The 27,699-nt window shown below is 44.0% G+C and overlaps 1 protein-coding gene across 7 annotated transcripts in view; it reads right to left on the bottom strand.

Annotated features, from left to right (window-relative positions):
* The window catches only part of AMOTL1 (angiomotin like 1), a 144,368-nt gene that overhangs the window by 51,530 nt on the left and 65,139 nt on the right, over positions 1-27,699 (bottom strand). For all 7 annotated transcript variants that reach the window (XM_038386955.2, XM_043504172.1, XM_038386960.2 and 4 more), the window contains 3 exons: positions 22,270-22,558; positions 8,100-8,244; positions 4,578-4,667 (listed from right to left, as the gene is read on the bottom strand). In XM_038386955.2, the coding sequence (XP_038242883.1) occupies positions 4,578-4,667; positions 8,100-8,244; positions 22,270-22,558 (524 nt within the window). The remainder of the gene's footprint in view (positions 1-4,577; positions 4,668-8,099; positions 8,245-22,269; positions 22,559-27,699) is intronic.

Here is a 27,699-nt window from a genome sequence, read left to right as displayed (position 1 = left end):
ACCATCCAAAATCTCACATATCTGACATATTTGTTGAGGTTGCAGAGATCAAGAATCAGTCTCATCCCTCTTTTGGTTTTGGGAACCAGAAAGTACTGTGAATAAAACCCTGGGCCCTGGTTCTGTACAGGGACTTCCTCTACAGCTCTCAAAGCTAGTAGAGACTGAACCTGCTCAAGGAGCAATGTCAAGTGAGTGGGCTCCCTGAAGAGAGATGGGGTAGGAAGGTGGAAAGGAGGGATGGAAAAGAACTGGATGGCATAACCTGATCTGATGGTGCTTAGGACCCAGCAGTCAGTGGTAATCGAGTCCCAAACATCATGAAAACAAGACAGCCTGTCCCCAAACAGGGGGGATGGGGATATAGTGATCATGACTGGATCACTGCCCTGGACATACAAATTAAAACAGGCATTTGGTAGATGCTGTGGATGAGTCAGCTGGCCAAACCCCAGACCTGACAGCCTCTGCTCCTGGGATCTATGATCCTCTCTGGGGTAGTCTTGTTGCCTTGGGGGACAGTTGCAAGTGGTACAGTTGATGCTGCCACTGACTGTCAAAATGACATCTCCCCGCTGCCTGAGTATATATCCCAAGAGAGCATAGGGTGGTTCTTGAGTCTAAATGAGAGCAAGGTTTCAGCAGTCTTTTCCGGAAAAAGCACTCGACCTTTGTAAGGCACATCCTCAATAGTCTGCAGCACATCTGGAGCAATGCCTGAATTTTGCAGCCACGACACCCTTCTCATGGTTACCGCTGAGGCCGTAACTCTGGCCAATGTACCTGCCATGTCCAAAGCTGACTGCAAGGATGTATTGGCCACCAAATAGAAATCAGCTCCCAATGCTCAAAATTCGTCCCTGGAGGCTTCAGGTAACTGGTGTACAAATTTAGACTTAGCTGTCCAATTAATAAAATTGTACTTGGATAGCAATGGCTGCTGGTTCGCAATACACATTTGCAGGGAAGAGGAGGTATACATTTTTTTACCCATTAAATCCATCCTCTTGGATTCCTTGTCTTTGGGCGCAGACTTACACCTGCCCTGCCAAGCCCCATCATTTCCTGCAGTCACAACCAGGGAATTAGGGAATAGAAGCCCTCAAAACCCTGCGTAGGTACAAAATAGTGTTTCTCTGAATGCTTTGCTGCAGGTGACACTGAAGCCGGAGTACTCCAAAGAATGTTTGCAGACTCCAGGAGTGCATCATTAATAGGTCAATAGGCTACCCTCCCATGGAAGACGGCTGAAGAATATCCAGTAGTTTGTGAGTATTCTCCTGCAGGAACGCTGCCTGGATGCCCAAGGTAGCAGCCACACACTGCAGAAGGTCCTGGTCAGCCTTGAAGTCCTCAGGCACTGATGGAGAAGAGGAGCCTGGTACCCTCAAATCATCAAGGGACGATGATGAAGCAGCAGTTCCACTAGAGATGGGTCCTGCCCTGAACTGTCAGATCTGGACGGGACAACTCTGAGAAGGGAAGCTCAACCGATGTCTGAACTCACAGTGGAATACCACCGCCACCGACGTACCCCATCAGGTCTTGCTCTGGAACAGGGTGAGGAATGTGACTTTTGACACTGAGGACCATCCCACAGATTCCAAGGAGGTCATTGGGAATACGGGTAGGGCACTGGTGGCCAGGAGACTCTGGGTCGGGGCCTCTGTCTCGGTACCAGTGCTCTTCTCGGCATCAATCGGGTGAGGGAGAGCATAAAAAAGATCCCAATCTGAATCCTGAGGAGCCCTAGGTCTCCAGGAACAGTGATGGAGCCCCTGATGGTGCAGGAGATGGTCTGATTCACCTGCTACCTAGTAGGAAAGAAGTATTAGTGCGGCTGATGGAACTGGCACAGCCAACACCAAATACATCATAGTTACATCTGGTGCCAGGAGCGGTATTGGTACTAACGTCAGCAGCGGTGCTGATGCAGCAGATGGTTCTGAGATGGAAGATAGGATCTGCTGTCAAGACAATGTCAGTGCCAAGGAGTGCACCAGTGCAGAGGAGGTTCTCAGTGCCAGGCCCAGCACTGGCCTCAATTCTGCAGTCTGTGGCAGGTGGAAATCAGGCTGTGTTGTCCACGGACCCCAAGGTACTGAGACAAGCCTAGACGGTGTCAACAATGTCATGGATGCCATAACCCCAGCGAAGTCCTGGATGAGTGGGAAACCCAGAACTGATAGGCAGAGTAGATCTGCAGCTGCCTGGCATACTGTCAGTGTGTAAACACCCAGTGCTGGCATCACTGTCATTGGTACCAGACTCCATGGATGTTCCAGAGCTGGAACTAGAGTCACTAGTAGGGGTGCCAACCCTCCAGGATTGTCCTGGGGCCTCCAGGGATTAAAGATTAATCTTTAATTAAAGATTATGTCATCTGCTGAAACCTCCAGGAATATGTCCAACCAAAGTTAGCAATCCTAGTCACTGCTATGGGCTCCCCATACCTCTACGCAGTACTGGGGAGCAGTCTGAAGGGCCTGCTCCATCCCATGTGCAGGCAGTAGCACCAGTCCATACTCCTCTTAAAAGAAGAAGAGTCTCCATGAGACTTTTTCCTTGGCGCACTCCAGGAGGCTGAACAGCTTCTTCATCTCTTTGGAGAGATGCCAGCCCTGCAACACAGAGCGGCGTCACTCACTGAATCTGAGAGCGACCGCCGATCCAACTTGGGCCTCTGTGCTGAAACTGGCCTCATGGCCTGCTCAAGGAGGTGCTGCTTCACACGACGGTCTCTATCCACCTGAGTCCTTTCTGTGAATGATTAACAAATCTAACACCACTCCTTGGCGTGACCCTTGCCCACACAGAGCAAGCACCTCATGTGGGGATCACTAAAGGGGATCGCCCTTGAACACGACAGGCAGCGTTTGAATCTTGGGAGGGCATCACCCACGGCAACTAACTACACTAACTTGCTAACTAACACTAACACTGAGTAGGGTTTAACTATATAACTATAGAGAGAAAAAACTCTCAGTAACTGAGAAGGGATTGTGAGGTGAAAACCACACAGAGCTCCGACTCCAGCCCCAGGCAGTGAGAGCAAACTATACCTCATATAACCGGGGGAGGGGCTACAACCACGAAGCGCGAGTGCTACGGGTACTATGAGGCAAAATTCTCAGGCTCCGATGCACTGGGAGCACACATACTGATGTGGAATACATGGCTGCATCTACTTGTAGAAGAACATTTCTGAAACCTCTAGAACTATTTAGTATTTATTAAGCACTGTACAAGAAAGAAAAAGTCAATACATTATAGACAGGTGGGCACGGAATGAGGCTCCTGCCTCATTGATTGCACAAGCTGTGCAATGCAGCACATTCTAGTGTTGCTAGCAAATAGTAGCACATGGTAGAATTTCTTTGTTTCCCTATTTCTCCTTTTTTTAAAATGTAGGAAATTCCATATTAAAAAAAACAATGCTAGAAGACAGCTACAGTTGCAAAGTGAATCATCCACTGACTAAATTAAGGCTGTCTGTGCAACCTGAGATCTCACCTCCTGCATATGTTATTATGCAGTCAATGCTATATAGTCACATGCTGTCATTTAAGGAAACCATCAACACACACCAGAAAATGAAGATTAAGTCACATTCCAGACATTTGCTTCAATTGGATCAAATCCGACAAGGTGCTGCATAACACCAGGGAGGTTTTCAACCCTGAGCTCCCATTGAAGCTTCTTTGATACAGCTGGCTGGAAATTTTTAATCAAAATGGAGTTTTGACAAAAAACTCTGGTTTTGTAGAAACAGAAACATTTCAGAAAATATGTAGATTTTGACAAAATTTTGTTCAGAAATAAAAGAAACAAAATATTTTGATAACATCAAAACGTCCCATTTCAAAATATTCAGAATGGAATGTTTTCATTTTCCATTTCAATATGACTATTTTTTTTAAAGAAAATTAGTTGTTTTTAGATTAATTTTTTAAAAGGTCAAAATCAGAATGAAATGTTGTGATTTTATTGAAACAAAACTTTTTGATTGACCCAAAACTATTTTTTTTCCAGAATTTTTTTTTTGTGGGAAATTTCTCATTTGGTTTTGTTCTGTTTTGGAACAGCACAGCATTCCACCAATAAATAAGCCTAAACCTCTGGGGAAATGCCTGGGATGTCACAAGAAGTGTATGACTGCTGTCCCTCCAGTTCCCTTCTTCAAAGAAGGGGCCAAATTCTGCTCTCATTCACATTAGTGTCTATCCTGAGTCATTCCAATGAAGTCAGTGGAGGTTACTCTGAACCTATCCCAGCTGAGAGAAGAATTTGGCTTCTCTGAGATGTGTGTGTTCTGGGACTACCCCTGCAAACAACATTTTAAAGTAAATATTTAATCAAAATGATCTAATTTGTGTGTACCGTTAACTCCTGTTACATGGCTCTGGTGCACAGAGAAACAACAGGCTACAGAACCTAGTCTGGTAGCTGCAATAATGTTACACAACGAATTTGCTAAGTAAAACCTAAGCACAAAGGCAATCAAAAATGATGACTAAGCTCCCTCCTCCACTCCAGTTAAAAACCATATCTTCAGAAGAGATGAATGTAGTACTCACTCTGAGAGGCATAAAAGCCCTCTGTTGCCTTATCTTCATGCCCATCAAATTCTCTGCTGGCCAGCTGCCTATTGGCAGTCTCCAGTCGGTCTGCACATAAACAGGAAATACTTTAAGTATAAATACATGTATATAAAATTATAGGCCAACAACCAAGAAAATGCATGCCAGCAGCATGGTATAAATAGAAGCTCAAAAGGGAGACATAAAAATGAAAGAGGCTGAGGTATATATCAAACAGTGAGGGATGAGCCCTGGACTCCTTCAGAAGATTCATCTTTTAGTTTCTGGTTGCTAAGAAGATGTTTACTGGTTGGCAGAGTTCAGGCCTTCATAGATTTGAAAACCAGAAGCAACATTAGATCATCAAGTTGGACTGCCTGCATAACACAGGCCACAGAGTTTCACCCAGTGATTCCTGTCTCAAGCCCAATGACTTGTGGTTGAGCTAGAGCAGTCTTTCTCAACCTTTTTGAAACCTGGGACCAGTTTGTTGCCTTCCTAAACTGTGTCTGGGAGATCTCAGGGACTGTCACCGGTCCACGGACCTGTCATTGAGAAACACTGAGCTAGAGCATCTCTTTGAGAAAGACTTAATTTAAAGCTGTCAAGTGAAGAAGAATCCACTATATCACTGGATAATGTGTTCCCAATGGTTAATTGCCCTCAATGTTAAAGAGTGCCCCTTATTTCTTGTTTGAATTTGTCAAGCTTCAGGAGATGAAAGGCTGAAATTAACAGTACAGGAAATAGGAGACCTGAATGCCTGCAGCACTGTCGATCACGGTACAGAGTACTCTAATGTAGCTGCTTGTGGTCTCCAGGTGAAATTCAGCTCCAGGCTGAGGGCCAGCACAAGGCCTATGCTTTAGTCCCAAATAAGAACTACTTGGAGGATGATAGGGCAATGAAATGGTGCTAAGCATTGTGCCAGCCCTCTGTACAAGGGTGAACCTCACTCTGCAAGTGCAAGGGCAATCCTGCTGTGGGTGGTAGTGCTGTACACCACAAAGGGGATAGCCTCACTCCTGACCAGCAGCTAGTACCAGAGGAGCAACAGTGCTGCTTTGAACTGTGATTCCCCTACAGAGAGAGACATGTGATACCCTTCTCCACCACTCAGGCACTACTCATTCTACCTCCCTGCACCCCATTGCTCCATTGGCTCTAACCTTATTGCCTCTTCACTTCCATTTCTCCATCTGTAAAATGGTGACCAACCTCCAGCTGTGCTGAGTAAAATCATGACTCCATTTTTAAAGGGCCTCCATTGGACAAGCGCACAAAGAGGAATCTGTGCACACGCAGTGGATAGTTAGGCACACAATTAAATGACGTGCACATCCATTTGCACTCGCAAAAAGGGTGTCTACAAATGTTGCCTATTCAATGAGAAGCTCTTTGAAAATTTGGCTTTTACATGTTTGTAATGCATTTGAGACTAGGGCTGTCAAGTGATTAAAAAAATAAATCGCAATTAATCACACTGTTAAACAATAATAGAATACCATTTATTTAAATTTTTTTGATGTTTTCTACATTTTCAAATATATTGATTTCAATTACAACACAGAATACAAAGTGTACAGTGCTCACTTTATATTTATTTTTCATTACAAATATTTGCACTGTAAAAAACAAAACAAATAGTATTTTTCAATTCACCTCATACAAGTACTGTAGAGCAATCTCTTTATCATGAAAGTTGAACTTAAAATGTAGAATTATGTACAAAAAATCCTGCATTCTAAAATAAAACAATGTAAAACTTTAGAGCCTACAAGTCCATTCAGTCCTACTTGTTCAGCCAGTCACTCAGACAAACAAGTTTGTTTACATTTACGGGAGATAATGCTGCCCGCTTCTTGTTTACAATGTCACCTGAAAGTGAGAACAGGAGTTCGCATGGTACTGTTGTAGCCAGCATTGCAAGATATTTACGCGCCAGATGCTCTAAAGATTCATATGTCCTTTCATGCTTCTACCACCATTCCAGAGGACATGCCTCCATGCTGATGAAGGGTTCTGCTCGATAACGATCCAAAGCAGAGCGGACCAACGCATGTTCACTTTCATCATCTGAGTCAGATGCCACCAGTAGAAGGTTGATTTTCTTTTTTGGTGGTTTGGGTTCTGTAGTTTCTGCATTGGAGTGTTGCTACTTAAGACTTCTGAAAGCATGGTTCACACCTCATTCCTCTCAGATTTTGGAAGGCACTTCAGATTCTTAAACCTTGGGTCCACTGCTGTAGATATCTTTAGAAAACTCACATTCGTACCTTCTTTGCATTTTGTCAAATCTGCAGTGAAAAAGTTCTTAAAACGAACAACATGTGCTAGGTCATCATCCAAGACTGCTATCATATGAAATACATGGCAGAATGAGGGTAAAACTGAGCAGGAGACATACTATTCTCCCTCAAGGAGTTCAGTCACAAATTTAATTAACACATTACTTTTTTAACAAGCGTCATCAGCATGGAAGCATGTCTTCTGGAATGGTGGCCGAAGTATGAAGGGGCATACAAATATTTAGCGTATCTGGCATGTAAATATCTTACAATGCCAGCTACAAAAGTGCCATGCAAACACCTGTTCTCAATTTCAGGTAACATTGTAAATAAGAAGACAGCAGCTTTATCTCCTGTAAATGTAAACAAACTTGTTTGTCTTAGCAATTGGTGAACAAGAAGGATGACTGTGAATTTGTAGGCGCTGAAGTTTTACATTGTTTTGTTTTTGAGTGCAGTTATGTAACAAAAAAAGTCTACACTTGTAAGTTGCACTTTCACAATAAAAAGACTGCATTATGGTACTTGTATGAGGTGAATTGAAAAATACTATTTCCTTTGTTTATTATTTTTACATTGCAAATATATTTGTAATAAAAATAATAATATAAAGTGAGCACTGTACACTTTGTATTCTGTGTTGTAGTTGAAATCAATATATTTGAAAATGTAGAAAAACATCCAAAAATATTTAATAAATTTCAATTGTAGTCTATTGTTTAGCAGTGCAATTAAAACTGTGATTAATCGCGATAAATTTTTTAAATTGTGATTAATTGTTTGAGTTAATCATGTGAGTTAACTGCAATTAATCGGCAGTACTATTTGAGACTTATATTTTATATTATATATTACATTATATTACATACTTTGCTGTAGAGCTCATTATAGACAGATTAGATTTGCAGACTGGGAAGAATAACCTTTAGAGGTTTACTGCAGAGTTTATAATTTTGGTCTTCAGGTTAAACTGGTGTTTTAAGGATTGAACAAAAATCCAATGCTTGAAGTTGTCTCATGTAGTTTGGTGGGGTACTTGTTTGTAACTTGGAAAATGAGAGCATTTTTATCCTTTACCAACAAACAGAACTTGATTTCTAAAGAGGTTTATCTAAAACACATGAAAATCGGTTTGTCTAAAGCCTGAGGCTGGTGATTAGGAGCTTGATAATTGAGGAATGATGCAGCATGTCACTTAGAGTGAAAAAATGTGTAAAAAAACTCAACATACCACGGAGATCCCTGTTGAAATCGTGAAGTCTCCTAATTTCTCCTTCAAGCTTGTTTCTCATAGCCTTGTCCAGAGACTCTCTCTTAGTGGTGGTCTTGACCAGGCCCTCATACGCTTCTGAAATCCTCTGAATTTCTATTTCAAACTGAAAGGAGAGAGACCTCCCATTAAAGCAGGGCAGGAATGTATGTCATTCTGAAACTCGCTTGGAGCATTTCCCAGGGGCTTTTGTGTGCCGGGACAATGCACGTTCCAAGTTTCAAACAAGCATATGATTCTATAATAAGAATTCTTTTAGACAGATGACAAACTGATCCCTGTGCTTTTTAAACATCCCTATTGCACTGAGCAATCAACTTCCCACCCACCCCAAAAATATTCTGCTACAATAGCACAGGTCAATGCTCAGATAAATGCTTTCAAGCAAACTCAAGGGGGGGGGGAATGGACAGCTGTTATGTAACATAGTGATTTGATCCTCTTTCTTCAGCTACAGGGGCTTCCATTTGAAAGCTGTCCTCAGGGGGTACTGAGGAAATATGCACATTAGAATGGGCTGAGTTACTCCTGATTTATACTGGTGTAAGTGAATCTGGCCCCTTATTTCTCTAACACACTGTTTTCCAAACACCAGTAGGTCACTGGAGAGCTCTAGATTGTTTGCCATGTGCAGGGCCAATTAGTCCATTACTAGGTACTGGCCTAGGCAAGCATATACTTCTGTTCTGGTGCCGAGGGAAGGGCCTAGGTGGGTGAGGAGGAGGGGGTGGAGAATGAGCCCACCCCACACTCAACCCACACACAAGCTCCTGCCCAGCGGGGCTGGGGCTGGATCCCTGTTCCAGACATTGCAGCCTGGGACATGGACTTGCAGTGCCACTCAGGTTTGGCCCCGAGGGGACAGGAGCTGCTGCTGTAAGGTGTGTGGGGTTGGGTTCACACTCCATCCCCCGACCCTCCCACGCCCAGGGCTGCCCTTCTGCACCAGGCCAGGATTAGGGTTTTGGTGCTGGGGCAGACGGTGCATATGTATAATGATAGATTGCAAAAAAAGACAAAATGGTGCGTCATCTTAGTTAAAAGGTTGTGAACTGCTTTAATGGACTGAAACAAAAGCCAGGATTTGAACACGCTTGCACTTGGACTGTTGAAATCTAGATCCCAATCCAAATTGAAGCAAATTGCAGAGACCTGAATGCACAAAAGGAATTTGGCGTGGTGACACTGAACAGATTCACAAAGCCTGAGGTAGGCGTCCAAGCTCCCCTACAATAAACGGGAAGAGACAGGAACCTTGGACTGCAACTCACAAAAGCCAGCACACTATGTGGGGAGCAGCCTAAGCTAGCCAATGGGAGATGCCATTGAGATGGGTTGTGCTAAATCCCACCAAGTCTCAGAGGTAGGTGCCTAAATCCAGGCTGTAGGGAGGCACCTAGCTCTGTTTGGGATTCTGAACTGTAAATCCTCTCTTGGCAGCAGCACCTATGTTGTTAGTAAGGAGGAGGAGAGTGGTTAGGGTACTCCCCTAGGATGTGGGAGACCCTTGGCTAAAGCCCACCTCCACCTGAAGGAGAAAGGGGATTTGAACAGGGAACTACCATCTCTTAGGTGAGTGCTCTAACCACTGGGCTATGGGATATTCTGAATGTGGGGCTTCCTCAGGCCATGTCTACACTACGAAATTAGGTCGAATTTATAGAAGTCGGTTTTGTAGAAAGCATTTTTATACAGTCGATTGTGTGTGTCCCCACACAAATGCTCTAAGTGCATTTAGTTGGCAGAGTGCATCCACAGTACCGAGGCAACCATCAACTTCCGGAGCGTTGCACTGTGGGTAGCTATCCCACAGTTCCCGCAGTCTCCACCACCCATTTGAAATCTGGGTAGAAATGCCAATGCCTGATGGGGCAAAAACATTGTCACAGGTGGTTCTCGGTACATATCGTCAGGCCTCCCCTTCCCTCCCTCCCTCCATGAAAGCAACGGCAGACAATCGTTTCGCGCCTTTTTTCCTGGGTTACCCATGCAGATGCCATACCACGGCAAGCATGGAGCCCGCTCAGCTCACCGTATGTCTCCTGAGTGCTGGCAGACGCGGTACTGCATTGCTACACAGCAGTAGCTCATTGCCTTTTGGCAGCAGACAGTGCAGTATGACTGGTAGCCATCGTCGCTGTACTCCAGGGTGCTCTTTTAGCCGACCTTGGTGACGTCGATCGGGGGCTCCTGGGCAAACATGGGAGTGACTCAGCCAGGTCATTTCCCGTTTAAGTTTTGGCTCATGGTGATTCAGTCCTGCCGGCAGTCCTACTGCACCGTCTTCTAATGAGCAGCCAGAAGACGACAATGGCCAGCAGTCATACTGCACCGTCTGCTGCCAGCAAGATGTATAAAGATAGATGAAGTAGATCAAAACAAGAAATAGACCAGATTTGTTTTGTATTCATTTTCTCCTCCCTCCCTCCCTCTGTGAAATCAACAGCCTGCTAAACCTAGGGTTTTGAGTTCTATCCTGGAGGGGGTCATTCTGTTTCTCCTTGATGCAAAGCCATCTCCTTTATTGATTTTAATTCCCTGTAAGTCAACCCTGTAAGCCATGTTGTCAGTCGCCCCTCCCTCCGTCAGAGCAACGGCAGACAATCATTTTGTGCCCTTTTCCCTGGATTGCCCGAGCAGACGCCATAGCACAGCAAGCATGGAGCCCGTTCAGCTCACTGCAGCAGTTATGACCATTGTAAACACTTCGCGCATTATCGTGCAGTTTATGCAGAACCAACACCTGAAAAACCAGGCAAGGAGGCGACGGCAGTGCGGTGATGAGGACATGAACACAGATTTCTCTAAAACCACGGTCCCCAGCAATTTGGAGATCATGGTGTTACTGGGGCAGGCTCATGCCATGGAATGCCGATTCTGGGCTCGGGAAACAAGCACAGAGTAGTGGGACTGCATAGTGTTGCAGGTTTGGGATAATTCCCAATGGCTGCGAAACTTTCATATGCGTAAGGGCACTTTTATGGAACTTTGTGACTTGGTTTCCCCTGCCCTCAAGCCAAGAATACCAAGATGAGAGCAGCCCTCAGAGTTCACAAGCGAGTGGCAATAGCCCTGTGGAAGCTTTCAACGCCAGACAGCTACCGGTCAGTCAGGAATCAATTTGGAGCGGGCAAATCTACTGTGGGGATTGCTGTGATGCAACTAGCCAATGCAATCATTGAGCTGCTGCTATCAAAGGTAGTGACTCTGGGAAATGTGCAGGTCATACTAGATGGCTTTGCTGGAATGGGATTCCCTAACTGTGGTGGGGCTATAGACAGAACGCATATCCCTATCTTGGGACCAGACCACCAAGGCAGCCAGTACATAAACCACAAGGTATACTTTTCAATGGTGCTGCAAGCACTGGTGGATCACAAGGGACGTTTCACCAACATCAACGTGGGATGGCCGGGAAAGGTACATGACACTCATGTCTTCAGGAACTCTGGTCTGTTTAAATGGCTGCAGGAAGTGATTTACTTCCCAGACCAGAAAATAACTGTTGGGGATGTTGAAATGCTTATAGTTATCCTTGGGGACCCAGCCTACCCCTTAATGCCCTGGCTCATGAAGCTGTACACAGGCACCCTGGACAGTAGTAAGGAGCTGTTCAACTATAGGCTGAGCAAGTACAAAATGGTGGTAGAGTGTGCTTTTGGACGTTTAAAGGGTCACTGGCGCAGTTTACTGACTCGCTCAGACCTCAGCAAAACCAATATTCCCATTGTTACTGCTGCTTGCTGTGTGCTCCACAATCTCGATGAGAGTAAGGGGGAAGACGTTTATGGCGGGGTGGGAGGTTGATGCAAATCTCCTGGCCGCTGAATACGCATAGCCAGACACCAGGGCGGTTAGAAGAGCACATCAGGAAGTGCTGTGCATCAGAGAAGCTTTGAAAACCAGTTTCATGACTGGCCAGGGTACTGTGTGACGGTTCTGTTTGTTTCTCCTTGATGAAAACCCACTCCCTTGGTTGCCTCTAAATTCCCTGTAAGCCAGCCGCCCTCCCCGCTTCGATCACAGCTTGCTTGCAAAGGAAATAAAGTCACTATCGTTCAAAAAACATGTATTCTTTATTAATTGATTATACAAATAGGGAGATAACTCACAAGGTAGCCTGGGTAGGGTGTGGGAGGAGGGTAGGAGGGAAGGAAAAGGCCACTTTAAAACTTGTTGAATGCCAGCCTTCTGTTGCTTGGGCTGTCCATGGGTGGAGTGGTTGGGTGCCGAGAACCTCCCCCCTGCGCGTTCTTGGGCGTCTGGGTGAGGACGCTATGGAACTTGGGGAGGAGGGAGGGCAGTTAAACAGGGGCTGCAGCGGCAGTCTGTGATCCTGCTGCCGTTTATGAACCTTCACCAGACGCCGGATCATGTCCGTTTGATCCCGCAGTAGCCCCAGCATCGCCTCATGCCTCCTCTGATCTTCCTGCCACCACCTCTCCTCACATTCATCGGCCACTTTCCTGTACTCTGCTATTGCGTCCCTCCACACATTCTGCAGAGCTCTGTCAGTGCCGGACGACTGCATGAGCTCAGAGAACATTTCATCGCGTGTGCGTTTTTTTCGCCGCCTTATCTGAGATAGCCTTTGGGACGGAGGAGGGAGGCTTGAAACATTTGCAGCTGCTGGAAGAAAAAAAGGGAGTGAAGTATTTTAAAAGATACATTTTACAGAACAATGGCTATATTCTTTCATGGTGAACAACAATATTCACATTACATAGCACATGTGATTTTGGTATAAGGTCGCATTTTGCATCTTATATTGAGTGCCTGCGGCTTTGGTATTAGAGATCATACACGAAGGACCGGGCAACAGAATTCGGTTTGCAGGCGGCCATGGTAAGCCATAGTCTTTCAGCTTCTGCAACCTTCATAACAACAGCGCCCTCCTCTCCCATACCAAGCAAAGCACATTGAGTTGGCCATTTAGTGCTGCGGTTTTCCTGTTAACGTGCAGCAGCAGAAACCAAACTAAACCCCCCACACTCATCCATTTCTCTGGGATGATCGCTTTACCCCGCCCCACACCGCGTGGCCTGTATCAGGGAAGATCCCTACTAGCCAAATGTGAACAGCTCCGCGCCAATGCCTTCTCTCCCCCTCCCCATCGCATGGCTAACTGCGGGGAGGATTTCTTTTCAGCCACAGGCAAACAGCCCGGTAGGAACAGCCATCTCTGAATGTCCCCTTAATTAAATTCCCCTATTTCAACCAGGTGACCATGAACGATATCACTCTCCTGAGGATAAGACAGAGAGATAAAGAACAGATGTTGCTTGAATGCCAGCAAACACTGGGACCATACGCTGCCAGGCTTCGTCATGCAATGATACCAGATTACTTGCTATTAGCATGGTGTGGTAAAGTGTCCTACCTTGGAGGATGGAATAAGGCTGCTCTCCCCAGCAACCTTCTGCAAAGGCTTTTAGAGTACCTCCAGGAGAGCTTCATGGAGACATCCCTGGAAGCTTTCCGCTCCATCCCCAGACACGTTAACAGACTATTCCAGTAGCAGTACTGGCCACGAATGCATCCCAAGTCTTCAGAGCTACTTAATCATTAAAAAAACGCTTGCTTTTATAACATGTATTATATTTAAAAAGGTACACTCACCAGGGGTCCTTTCTCCAGCTTCGTTGGGTTGGGAGGGTATTTCAGTCAGGGTGATAAAAAGATCCTGGCTGTCAGGGAGAACAGTGTGCTGCGTGCTCTCCTCAAGCTCCTCCTCCTCCTCCTCCTCATCTTCCCTATCCGCAAAATCCTCAGCCATGGCAGAGAGTACCCCATCATCAGAGTCCACGGACGGGGTAGGGTAATGGTGGCAGCCCCCCTTAGAATTGCATGCAGCTCAGCGTAGAAATGGCATGTCTGGGGCTCTGTTCCAGAGCATCCGTTTGATTCTTTGGTTTTCTGATACGCTTGTCTGAGCTCCTTAAGTTTCCAGTGGCTCTGTGTTGCATCCCTGATGCAGCCTCTGTCCCTCATGGCCTCGGAGATTTTTTGAAATGTTTTGGCATTTCGTCTTTTGGAACGTAGGTCTGATAGCACGGATTCGTCTCCCCATACAGTGATCAGACCCAGTACCTCCCGTTCGGTCCATGCTGGAGCTCTTTTTTGATTCTGGGACTGCATGTCACTTGTGCTGATGAGCTCTGCATGGTCACCTGTGTGATGAGCTCGCCTGGCCAAACAGGAAATGAGATTCAAAAGTTCCCGAGGCTTTTCCTGTACCCCTGGCCAGTGCATCCGAGTTCAGAGTGCTGTCCAGAGCGGTCACAATGGTGCACTGTGGGATAGCTCCCGTAGGCCAATACCTTTGAATTGCGTCGACACTAACCCTAATTCGAAACGGCGATGTCTATTTCAGCACTAATCCCCTTTGGAGAGGAGTACAGAAATCGGTTTTAAGAGCCCTTTATGTCAAAAAAAATGGCTTCATTGTGTGAACGTGTGCCGGGTGAATTTGATTTAACGCTGCTAAATCCAACATAAACACGTAGTGTAGACCAGGCCTTAGTCTCTCCAGTGGAAGCTGTTGCCCTGTGGCTAAATAATTAGAGTCATTAGAGCAGGGGGACTGGACCCTGGGAAATAGGTCTCTGTCTCTCTCTCATTATTTGTTCCAGAAAGAGAGCACAAGCATAAGAACGACTCTATACTCTGATGGTGAGGGCACCCAGACAGGGAGGCAGTATGCACTAGCTCAGAGGCAAAGACCTAGGTGCCTTGGCAATTTCTGCTGCCAAAACTTAGGAGCTGAATCAGTTTAGGTGCCTGCAGGATTCAGCAGGAGTTTAGTACATTGCAGTGGCCCCAAAACGGGGGATTTAGGGGTCTAAAACAGGATTTTAGGTATTTAACTCCTTTTGTGCATTCAAGCCAGGACAGATTTGGTATTCAAGCCATTACAGAGATAGGCTTAAACTGTGTACTCAGATCCCTACCTGGTCCAAGGGTGCTAGGAGGGGAGTCAAAAGCAAGGTTTGGTTTGCAGTGTCGCTGAATCTCATGAAAACCAGCTCCTGGAGTGCTGGGATTATGACAGAATCTCAGTTTTCATTTGAAAAAAAAAATTATAAATAAGGACCGAATTCTCAGCTGGTGCAAACTGTCATAGCTCCAGTGAAGTAAATGGTGCTATGCTGATTTACACCAACTGAGTATCTGGCTCTATATTTACAGACCTCATGGTTGTGGAGAAAAGCAGGAAAACAAGACCCCTAATGGCTCAAAAATCGGGATGCAAATTAAAAGAACCCAAATTCATCACTGGTTACAATCTCATGAGATTTTAGCCAATCTCAACATATTCAGGGTTTGACTCAGGATTTTTGGACACTTGGGGTTGGCAATTTTGGGTCTGGGCCCATCTCTCCTTATAATAGAGCCCATCTGGCATGAAAACTCTAGAGTTAGGGCCCTCTCTGATGTTGCTTGGACTTGATGCTGCAGCAATGGCAAAGAAGAGGTCCAGCTACAGTAATCATAGAATATCAGGGTTGTATTAGAGCTGTACAAAATGTTTGCAGTGGAACTCGAAACTAGTGAAACTGGCCAGGCTTCACATTTTGTCACAAACTCGAACTTGCATCCAGATTCCCCAAAAGGTTTGTGATTATTTAGAACGCCCCCCCCCCCCGCCCCTCCGAGTCCTGTGATGTGTAACTTTGCAGGGTTGGGATGTGGAATGAGCTAGGAGAAACTCAGCCATTTCGACTGACTTTTGATTTCAGTTTATTTAGACCTGACACTGAAGATAAAACTCAGGGGTATAAATCTATGTTAATGGAAACTAACCTGGACCTGATCCAAAGCCTAATGAAATCAATGGAAAATCTCCTATTGTCTTCAAGGGCTTTGGATCAGGCTCCAAATTCATGAAATATCTAGCTTACATGGTCATTTAACAATTACCATGCACTGCTCATCTCTACTCAAAATTTTTAAAAGGTCATTAACAAAGTTACCTAATGTCCATTGCTTCCCAAGTGACCCCCAATTCTGCACAACATAGAGAATCCAATGGGCTTCTTGTAATGTGGCAGTGAACAGCACAGTATGATCTGAAACACTGTCTTAGTGCTACCACAAATTAGTATCCTGACTTTTTATTTTGTTTTTAAAAAGGAAGAACTCCAGGAAGCAGCATTATTTTTCAGCTAATATCATCTTTAAAAGGTGGCCTTTCTCTTTAGCACAACTGAGACACACCAAAATAACAGTAGCATTTTGAGTACAAGAGACCGCATACTCAAAATAACTCTGAATAAACCTTGCCACATTACTTTGTTGCTGTAAGAAAACCACCTTGTACAGGAAGAGAGTTTATTTTTCACTCTTTCCTGCACTACGACTGGAGAACTTATCAGCAATCGTTTACTTTCCAACTGGCAACGGGCAAACATGCTTGGATAAAATAAAACACCCCAGAGAATCTTTGTCCAAAATTCAACCCAAATCTTTACTGCGGTTCAAAAACATCTGGACAACTTTTTTTTTCATCTTCTGTAGCCAAAATTTGGACCAAAATTTAACAAAAAATGCTGTTTTGCTCGGGATGACAATTACTAGAAATCTCAAGAGAAAGCCTGTTATTGCAAGTTTTGCAGAATCAAACCAATGCTTCAATTAGCTGGTTTTTAATCTATAATAATACATAACACCCCAAAAGTGCCTTCCCTCTGAAGATATCATAGTGCCTTACAAAGTAGGCATAGATTTCAAAGCTAGAAGGGCCCATTATGATCATCGAGCCTGACTTCTGCCATAACACAAGGCATAGAATTTCACTCAGCAGCTCCTGAGCCATGCCATCACTTCTGGCTGGACTAGAGCAGATCTTTTAGACAAACATCCTGTCTTAATGTAATGACTTCAAGTGATGAAGAGTCTAGCACACCCTGGTTAATTATATTAGTGTAAAAATCAGCACTTATTTCTAGTTTGAATGTATCTAGCTTCAGCTCCCAGCCACTGGATCTTGTTATGTCTTTGTTGCCAGATTAATGAGTCCTCTACTACCAGAAATTTTCTCCCCAGGTAAGTAATAATAAACCATGTTGAAGCCATCTCTTAGCCTTCTATTTACCAAGCTAAACAGATTGAGCTTCTCCAAGTCTCTCACACGAAGGCAGGTTTTCCAGACCTCAAATAATTCCTGTGTCTATTTTCTGAATCCTCTCTAATTATTCAACATCCTTTTTAAAGTACAGACACCAGAACTGGACATAGCATTCCACTAGTGGTCGCAGCAATGCCATATGCAGAGGTAATATCACCTCCCTGCTCCTTCTCAACATTTCCCTGGATCACATAACTCCCCTCCCCCTTAGACACCTCATCACCTTGGGTCCTCATGTTATACTGGCTATCTCCATTTTCCAGATGAGGCACCAGGAGATGAAGTGACTTACCCAAGATTACACAGGAAGTCTGTGGCAGAGGTGGAAAGAGAACCTACCTCTCTAGATTCCCAAGGCTTATGCTTTATCCCCACAACCATTCTCCCATGTTAGTCTTTCCTGCCTAAAAGCCACCTGCTACATAATGTTCCTATTGCAATTAAATTAATTTACTAACACAGCCAGGCAGATTAACAGCTTATTAGTGCAGATCAATATTGTTAAGTCATATAAGTAAAGCCTTGTTCAATGCCCTTTAACTCTTTAGATATCTTTTCCTCCCCCAAAACACACTCCATCACGCAAGTCCCTCCACATGGTCTAGCAGCTATGACCAGAGGCAGGCTTGCTGCAGGATAAAAGGAGAGCTACCATCAAAGCTACTTTTGTTTAAAGTGATAAAGGGGGACAAGGGGAACATCATTCTCATGTTTCTCAGCAGCTCTGCAATTTCCTTTTCAACTCCCACCCCATTCCCAATCCTTTCTATCCCCAGATGGCTTCCAATGCCAACCCACTCAAACAACCTACATGATGAGACGTTGGTTGAAACCATGCCAACCTGATCATTAAGCTTCAAAGAGGTAATATCATCAACAACAACAAAGAAAGAAAGAAAAAATGAAAGCAATGAACAAGTGAGCTAAAAATGAAATATCAAAAAGAAAACAGCTCTTTTAGATGTCAGAATGAGACAATGTTTCAAACAATGCCAGGATTAATCACTACCTTGTAACTCATTGCAAAATGTCTATTCAAACATGGTCTAGAATTTGACAGCACTTAGGGACACCCTGTTCATGCAAACTACTAGCTGTGCTATACACATCAGGAACACAGTCTGCTTTTCAATCCTCAGTATTTTTATTCTGTTCTGTTCTGAATGTCAGTGGAGGAAAGACTGTCCCTCATATCGCAAACATCTTTTCCCTGCTCCACCACAGACTTCCAATGTGACCTTGGGCAAGCCACTTAGCCTCTCTGTGCTTCAGTTCCCCATCTGTAGAATGTGGATAATGACACATCCCTACCTCACAGAGGTCTTGTGAGGATAAATACACGGAGGATTGGGAAGAGTTTTGAGATCAACCGATGAAAAGCATGATAAAAGCTAGATATTGTTATTATTAATTATTATTATAATTATTTTGCAGTGACACATTTTGCTTAGAAAAAATTACATACAGCCTTTTTTCAATAATACTGAGCAATTTCCAAGTCCAAAATGCATTATTTAACTAATCACAACACTCAGGTGAAACAGTTAAACATAATTATTATTTGACAGGTGAGGAAACAAAGACATAGAAGTTAAGGCAAAACAATTCAGATTTAGGTGCCTAAGTTAGGCACCCAAATGAGTGGCTTTATTTTTAGAGGTTCTGAACACTCACAATTCCCACTAAAGTCCAACAGGAACATCAGGAGCCTCAGAGAGAAGGACTTGACCCTTCTTTGTCTGTCATAGAGTCATAGAATATCAGGGTTGGAAGGGACCTTAGGTGGTCATCTAGTCCAACCCCATGCTCAAAGCAGGACTAATCCCCAACTAAATCATCCCAGCCAGGTCTTTGTCAAGCATGACCTTAAAAAACTTCAAAGGAAGGAGATTCCACTACCTCCCTAGGTAACGCATTCCAGTGCTTCACCACCCTCCTAGTGAAAAAGTTTTTCCTAATATCCAACCTAAACCTCCCCCACAGCAACTTGAGATCCTTACTCCTCTTTCTGTCATCTACTACCACTGAGAACAGTCTAGATCCATCCTCTTTGGAACCCCCTTTCAGGTAGTTGAAAGCAGCTATCAAATCCCCCCTCATTCTTCTCTTCCACAGATTAAACAATCCCAGTTCCCTCAGCCTCTCCTCATAAGTCATGTGTTCCAGTCCCCTAATCATTTTTGTTGCCCTCCCCTGAACACTTTCCAATTTTTTCACATCCTTCTTATAGTGTGGGACCCAAAACTGGACACAGGACTCCAGATGAGGCCTCACCAATGTCGAATAGAGGTGAATGATCACGTCCCTCAATCTGCGGGCAATGCCCCAACTTATACTGCCCAAAATGCCATTGGCTTTCTTGGCAACAAAGGCACACTGTCGACTCATATCCAGCTTCTCGTCCACTGTAACCCCTAGGTCCTTTTCTGCAGAACTGCTGCCTAACCATTTAGTCCTTCATCTGTAGCGGTGCATGGGATTCTTCCATCCTAAGTGCAGGACTCTGCACTTGTCCTTGTTGAACCTCATCAGATTTCTTTTAGCCCAATCCTCTGATTTGTCTAGGTCCCTCTGTATCCAAACCCTATCCTCCAGCATATCTACCTCTCCTCCCAGTTTACTGTCATCTGCAAACTTGCTGAGGGTGCAATCCACGTCATCCTCCAGATCATTAATGAAAATATTGAACAAAACAGGCCCCAGGACCGAACCTTGGGGCACTACGCTTGATACAGGCTGCCAACTAGACATGGAGCCATTGATCACTACCTATTGAGCCCAGCAATCTAGCCAGCTTTCTATCCACCTTATAGTCCATTCATCCAGCCCATACTTCTTTAACTTGCTGGCAAGAGTATTGTGGGAGACAGTGTCAAAAGCTTTGCTAAAGTCAAGGAATAACACGTCCACTGCTTTCCCCTCATCCACAGAGCCAGTTATCTCATCATAGAAGGCAATTAGATTAGTCAGGCATGACTTGCCCTTGGTGAATCCATGTTGACTGTTCCTGATCACTTTCCTCTCCTCTAAGTGCTTCAGAATCGATTCCTTGAGAATCTACTCCATGATTTTTCCAGGGACTGAGGTGAGGCTGACTGGCCTGTAGTTCCCCAGATCCTCCTTCTTCCCTTTTTTTAAAGATGGGCACTACATTAGCCTTTTTCCAATCGTCCAGGACCTCCCCTGATCGACATGACTTTTCAAAGATAATGGCCAATGGCTCTGCAATCACATCCGCCAACTCCTTTAGCACTCTCGGATGTCCATCACATCAAAGCAGGTAAGAAAATGGAGTCCTTTTAAATGACTGACCAATGAGGGCCTTGATTCAGGGAAGCATCCCTATTCAGGAAAGCACTTATACACATGTTTAACTTTAAGTATGTAATTAAGTTCCATGGGACTTAAGTATGTGCTTTCCTCTGGCAAGGCCTAATGCCACAAATTTCCAGAGCACCAAAAAGAGAAAGAGAATGCAATTACTAACAAGTGTAAAGTGGTAAGACTCTTCAATTAATACATTTTTTGTGCATCACACTCAAATATATTTTATAAAAGAAAGCAGCCTTTGTAAAACCAACATCTGGAATCCAACCTATTCAAAGAATATTTTTTGTCCAGGAAGGCCATACAGAGGACACCATTAAAACCTTTACAACTCTTTAGACAAAATTCAGTACGGGGTTGGACCTCTGGCCTCAACTCTCTAAAAATCTGGCCCATGAAGTTCAAAGTGGATATACAAAAGTCCTGTTGATTGTTCAGTGGAGTAAAATCTTCACAGCATTTTCCTTTGCATGTAGGCAACGTTACTAGTATATTTGCAGTATTTCCTATACTTAGGGTATGCCTATACTGCAAAAAAAGATGTGTTCTTAATTTGGGTTTGCTAATCCACATTAGATAACTCAGGTTAAAACAGCAGTGAAGTCACGGCAACCTATAGGCGATCCTGGGCTTGAACACAAGGTAGGTACATCATTGTTTATGCCCTAACATGAACAGATTCCACTTTCTAAAAACAGACCCTAAGAGTTCTAGCACTGAGTTAAGCAATCCACTGTTAGCCTGGACAGGAGACAGACAGTAGTGCCCACTCTTTGGCAGTGGGTCTCTTTAAGTATCATCTTCTTGCTTGATTTTCTTTTTCTCCATTTTCTTCTATTGTTGCTTTAGATAGTTAGCTAGACAAATAGGCACAGTGACGGAAATAAGAACAGAATCTTTAAATAATTATTTTACACAGTGTGGGTGCCATTAGATTGGGTATGTAATGAGGTCAAAGGAAGCAACTCTGAAAATCAGCTCACCTATGTAGAGGTCTTTAAAATTGATTTAGGCACCTAACTTTTGGTGCCCATGTTTTAAAACTGGGCTCTAAAGTGTTGCTTTTTTTATTATTAAATTTAAAAACAACTCCTCAGAAAAGATTTATTATCAAAGTCCCAAACATGAGTCAACCCACAGTACTGGTGTGTTTGTCTCTTATGATAAAAGAAGGACTAATGCAAATCTATTAAAATGCGCAAGACCACACAGGACAGATTTTGTTGTGATCACTAAACATATTCAGTTATGTACAGAATGTTGCTGATTACGCTACACCTGTACAAAGGTGCTAGCTTAAAAATGCCATGTATTCAGACATGCACTCCAGAAGGGAGCCTACTGAAGGAAGTTTCCCTAAGGCAGGCATAAAAAAGTTGAAGTAGATGCTCCCAAGAAAAGAAAAAACAGCACGCCTTCTGAGTAACATTTTCATGGCAAAGGAGTCTGCAGAGCCTACTGTATGGGAATCACAGTCCATCCAATGACTGGCAAGGACTTACAGAGGGCCCACATGGCAAGAATAGGAACCACAGGCTGTGTTAGGCAGTTTGAGTGCCTCATGTTAGGAAGGATTACTTAGATCATTGCCTGTGCCCAGGAGGGTAATAGACACACTTTAGACACACTATAATAGGTGCTTGCCTCTTTTATACCCTGTGAGAACATTCCACGTACCTTCTGAAGTTTGTCTGCCTTCTCGTAGTATCTCTCCAGCTCCTGCCGCAGAACACGATTCTCCTCTGACAGCATTTCCACCATTTGCTGCGCTCGCTCCACAATGGCATATGCATCAGGCGTGAGCTGCTGGCTTGGTGCAGTTGCAGGTGAAGACTGGGCAGTTACAGCTGAGGGGAGCTGTGGCAAGGTTGCTGAGTGCAGTGGGCCAGTAATGGAGGAGGCCTGGGAGGACATTGGGCTGTGCTGCTGTACCGGCACCGATGGAAAAGCAGGTTGACATTGTCGGCTAAATAAAAGCAAATACGGGAAAAGAATTATATCAGCCCAGAAAAACTGCCCAGAAAATATACCAGCCATCTAGATTGTAAGGGCTTTGGGATAAGGCATATCTTTTTACTACAAGTTTGTTCAGCACCTAGCAATGGGACCCTGATTTATAAGTATTACCATAATATAAATCACAACAGTACTCCAAGTAAAGCATCTACTCTCACGGGATTGACAATGATTTATATATTTATCTGGATCTCTAAAATGATAAAAAGATATCAATCCAAAAGCACTGGGTATCCTGCTTTTGCTTAGATGCACAACTAGTATCACAGACTTCAGACACCAACATAATTCAGGAGTACTGGCTGATGGATGCTAACAATATATTCCTCATCCTTCAACCATTACCTGCGTGGAGCAAGTTGGTGAGTAGAATTCTGATAGGCTGAATCAGAAGATGGGAGGAAGTGAAGCGAGCAATGTGATGTTCCTGAATAGCTTTAGCCTAGCAAAGGACAGACTGCTGCAAAACTGCTCGCTGGACAACCCAGATCAATTATTTCAAATCATCAAAGTCATTTTACAAAAGACCCTCATAACGATTGTATGAATAGGTGAGTTATATTCAGATGCATTAATCTATTTATTGATTTTACTGAAAACAAAGAGATGACTTGATCAGAGGTGGGCAAACTACGGTCCGTGGGCCACGTCCAGCCCACGGGACCCTCCTGCCCAGCCCGAGCTCCTGGCCCGGGAAGCTCACCCTGGCCCCTCCCCCGCTGTTCACCTTCCCCCGCAGCCTCAGCTCTCTGCGCCGCCAGTGCAATGCTCTGGGCAGCGGGGCTGTGAGCTCCTGGGGCAGCGCAGCTGCAGAGCCCAGCCTGACCCGGTGCTCTGTGCTGCACGGTGCATAGTTGGCTCCAGCCAGGTGGCGCGGCTGTAGCGCTGCCAGCCACCGGTGCTCCAGGCAGTGTGGTAAGGGGGCAGGGAGCAGGGGGGTTAGATAGAGGGCAGGGGAGTTCAGGGGGTGGGGGTGTGGATAGAGTCGGGGCCGTCATAAGGCGGGGAACAGGGGGGTTGAATAGGGGCAGGAGTCCCGGGGGGGGCAGTCAGGAAGGAGGGGGTGTTGGATGGGGTGGTGGGGGGTAGTCAGGGGCAGGGGTTCCGGGAGCAGTCAGGGGACAGGAAGAAGGAGTGGTTGGATGGGGCAGGGGTCCCGGGGGGGCAGTCAGGAAGGAGACGGGGCGGTGGGGAGCAGTCAGGGACAGAACTTCTGGGGGCGATCAGGAAAAAGGGGTGGTTGGATGGGGAAGAGGTCCGGGGCAGGAGGGGGGAGGGTCAGGGGGGTGAGAATCTTTAACGTATATATCCTCACCACACTCCTGTGTGGTAGAGAAGTGCTATTATCCCCATTTTACAGATAGGGAACTGACACACAGAGAGGCTAAGTGACTTGCCCAGTGTCACACAGGAAGTCTGTGATGGAACAAGGAATCAAACCTGGGTTTCTGAAGTCCCAGGTTAGCATCCTAACCACTGGATCAACATTCCTCTCCAATTACCCATTCTCCATCATCTGCAGCCGTATCAAGGCTACTTTTCCTGAAAGATAAGTTCTCAGATAACTACAAGTTATTGGAGTTGATGCAGGAATCACTGGGTGAATTTCTGCATCCTGTGTTATGCAGGAGGTCATAATTATCCCTTTTGGCCTTAAAATCTATGAATACTATTATGTATACACCATATTTTTTGCTAAATACACAATACATGTGATCAATGTTGTTTTCACAGTGTATGGTGCTTCACAAGGAGTGAAAGATGGGATTCTCAAAAGCACTTAGCATTGGCTAATTCTGTTCCTACTGGAATCAACATCCCATTGACTTCCATGGGTGCAGAGTTAGACCAACACTGAATGCTTTTGAAAATCCTACCTAAAAGCAAAAGTCCAAGTACTAAAGAGCTCACCACAGCCTAATAACAATGGCTAGGCAAGTGGCCTGTTGGCAATTCACAGGTATCTTAGCTTATGCCTTGATGGACAGAACCTGGTTGAAATAGGAAATGTCCTGAAGCAGCAAAGGTGCCATTACACAAGCGGGATGGGAATGGGCAGCAGGGCAGACTTAACCAGTAAACACTCATGAGGCTACTTTGTGTGCTGAGTACATCATCGCATTAGTGAATTTTTTAAAACTTATTTGTTAATTCACTAATGATTAAGTTGGCACAAGAAAGCAGGTGAGTGCCAGGAAAGAGCTTGAACCAAATACATCAGGAGATAGATTTGCTGCAATTGTTATACTTTGTTTTGCTTCAATAGCCATATAGTTTCACTTCAAAGTTGCTGGCAGAACCCCCCTCCTCCCGGCCTTCTCACACTACATGCCACATCCCACCTATGCCGCATAATGTTTGATCCTTAAGCGAGGTCACAGAGCATCAAGGGGAAAAGAAATAAGGGAAGCTATCACAAGCAAAGCCACTGTTAACTGAATGGATCCTGTCTGGAACTGGGAATTCTCCTACACTGCTATACCAGTGACGATGTCATAGGGGATGGGAAGTTACAGCAACACTGTTCTCAGTATTGATTATAATGGGAAGTAACATGATGTATCCTGCTTGGGCTGCGCAGTGCTCCTTTATGTGGAAGGGTCAGTATCACAGGTGATACTGCTTGGAATGTTATGCTGCTCTGCTACATCTGTCTCCTTATCACCAGCAAAATCAGAGAGAGGAAAAGACTGTGCGTGTGGGCGCATGTGCTGTGGGGGAGGCCTTTCAAGTGCCCCTTTATTCATTCCTTTGCAATAGCGTTTGAGGTTGGACCTATACCTGGTCAACCAGTTTTTTATTGACAGGTTTCAGAGTAGCAGCCGTGTTAGTCTGTATTCGCAAAAAGAAAAGGAGTACTTGTGGCACCTTAGAGACTAACAAATTTATTAGAGCATAAGCTTTCGGGAATGCATCCGATGAAGTGAGCTGTAGCTCACGAAAGCTTATGCTCTAATAAATTTGTTAGTCTCTAAGGTGCCACAAGTACTCCTTTTCAGTTTTTTTATTGTGAACTGAACGGTGTGGCCTTCAGATGTTAGACTGTATCACCCCGAGATGTACTGAGGCCATTTTGTTACTGCCCTTTTCTTCATCACACTCGACTTTGTAAAACCTCATAGGAAACCGCCAGTATCCTGACCTCGTCAGGGAACTGAAATTTCTTTTTGTTTCAAGAGTTAACAATATAAAAACAGTATGACCAATATTATAAATTGCGTTGAGCAATGAAATGTCACATACAATATTATGAGCATGTCAAATATTTCCAAATGCAACCTAGTAAATGGAATATTATTAGTTTATGTGAGGCCTATTCTAACACTTAATAGTTTTATCAATATAATTATTTCAATTAGTGTTTATTTTACCCAAATAGTTATCCTGGTAAAAGGCTAATGTAGACACAGTTATGCTAGCATAAAGGAGACTTATACCAGTATAGTTAATTCCCCTCCTGTACAGGAATAGCTACACTGGTATAAAGATACTATATGTTGATATACCTGTATCCAAACTAGGTGAGCTGTACCTACTTTAACTATACTGGTTAAGCCCTGATTTTCCTGTTTGGGGATTTCTAACCTCGTATTAGTTTTGCACTTTTCCGTTGGCTTCAGCCAGTCTAGATTTACATTGAGAAGTGAGGAAAGAAGCAGGCCCAGTTAATTCAGTCATTCCTGATTTTTGAGTTATTCACCCCAAGTTACTCCTGATTTACATCCATGTGAGAGCAGAATCAGGCCATAGATTCTGCACAGGCCAGAGTGTATTGGATGTCCTCATAACTATTTTCCATCTTGAACTTGTACAATTTATGTCGCTTCTTTTGATGTGTGGCTGGTAAACATAATGAATTACTGATGAACAGTTTGTTCTTTACTGTTCACAAGTCCCATTTATCCCAGGTTTCCTTTGAAGTTTTTTAAAACTGAACCCACTGTCAAACCTCTGGATGCATGTACAATACATAGAATACAACAATCCAAAAAGCAAACTGGCAGTTAGAAAAAATAAGATTCCCTGATGAGGTTAAATACAGTTCATATCCAACCCCTCAAGTTAATACCTGAATGAATAAATAAATGAATCAAGCTTCCCCTCTGCCAGAAAGTCAACAGAGTTGAGCTCCCTTGGACTAATAGGGCACACAAATGCCAACGATTTTCCTTTATTCTTTTAGATGATGGTTTTACTCTGTATTAGATCTGGCTGAAATTTCCTGTGTAAAAGGCTTTTTCATGACAAAATTGCCTATTTTTTAAAAAAAGAAAAGGAGTACTTGTGGCACCTTAGAGACTAACAAATTTATTAGAGCATAAGCTTTCGTGAGCTACAGCTCACTTCATCAGATGCATCGTGCATCCGATGAAGTGAGCTGTAGCTCACGAAAGCTTATGCTCTAATAAATTTGTTAGTCTCTAAGGTGCCACAAGTACTCCTTTTCTTTTTGCGAATACAGACTAACACGGCTGCTACTCTGAAACCTATTTTTTAAAATGACTCTTCAAGAAAAATTATCAAAATTATAGGTATTTTCCATTTTTTGCAAAATTTCCAGTGATGTTTTTATCAATTCTTTTAAAATGCTTTTGTCAAAATTGTTTTAGAACTCAGTGGCATTTTTTTGTTTGCTGAAAACCTGGTTTTTTGGTAAATGAAAAGTTTTGTACAAAATAATAAAACACTGCTTTTGGGAATGAAAAATTTCAGTAATGATTTTGATAAAAATTTGATTAATTTTTCAGTTTAAAATATTATGAAAAATAGGTCCACTTGGAACACTTCATAATTCTGAAATCATTTTTCAACCAGCTTTGCTCTCACTTTTTTTCATTATAATTGTTTCCCTAGTGATTGCACTTTTCTAGTGTTGTCAGGATAGTTTTATTGATTGTTTGTTTATTTTTCCTTTTTGAAAGGCATTTAGGAGGGAAGGCTATGACAGCTACAGAAGCAGCAGTGGTAGTGACCCACGGAATGAAGTGACTAGAAGTGGAAGCTGCAGGATGTACAATCTTCTGGAGAGGGTACTTGAAATGAAGTGCTGCCTGATAGACCTAAAGGAAGAAAAGGCCAGAGGTTTGGAGA

Source organism: Dermochelys coriacea, chromosome 1, assembly GCF_009764565.3.
Source record: "Dermochelys coriacea isolate rDerCor1 chromosome 1, rDerCor1.pri.v4, whole genome shotgun sequence".
Classification (NCBI taxonomy): Eukaryota; Metazoa; Chordata; order Testudines; family Dermochelyidae; genus Dermochelys; species Dermochelys coriacea.
Note: the sequence above shows the minus strand (reverse complement) of the source record. Positions and strands in the feature narration are given on the sequence as shown.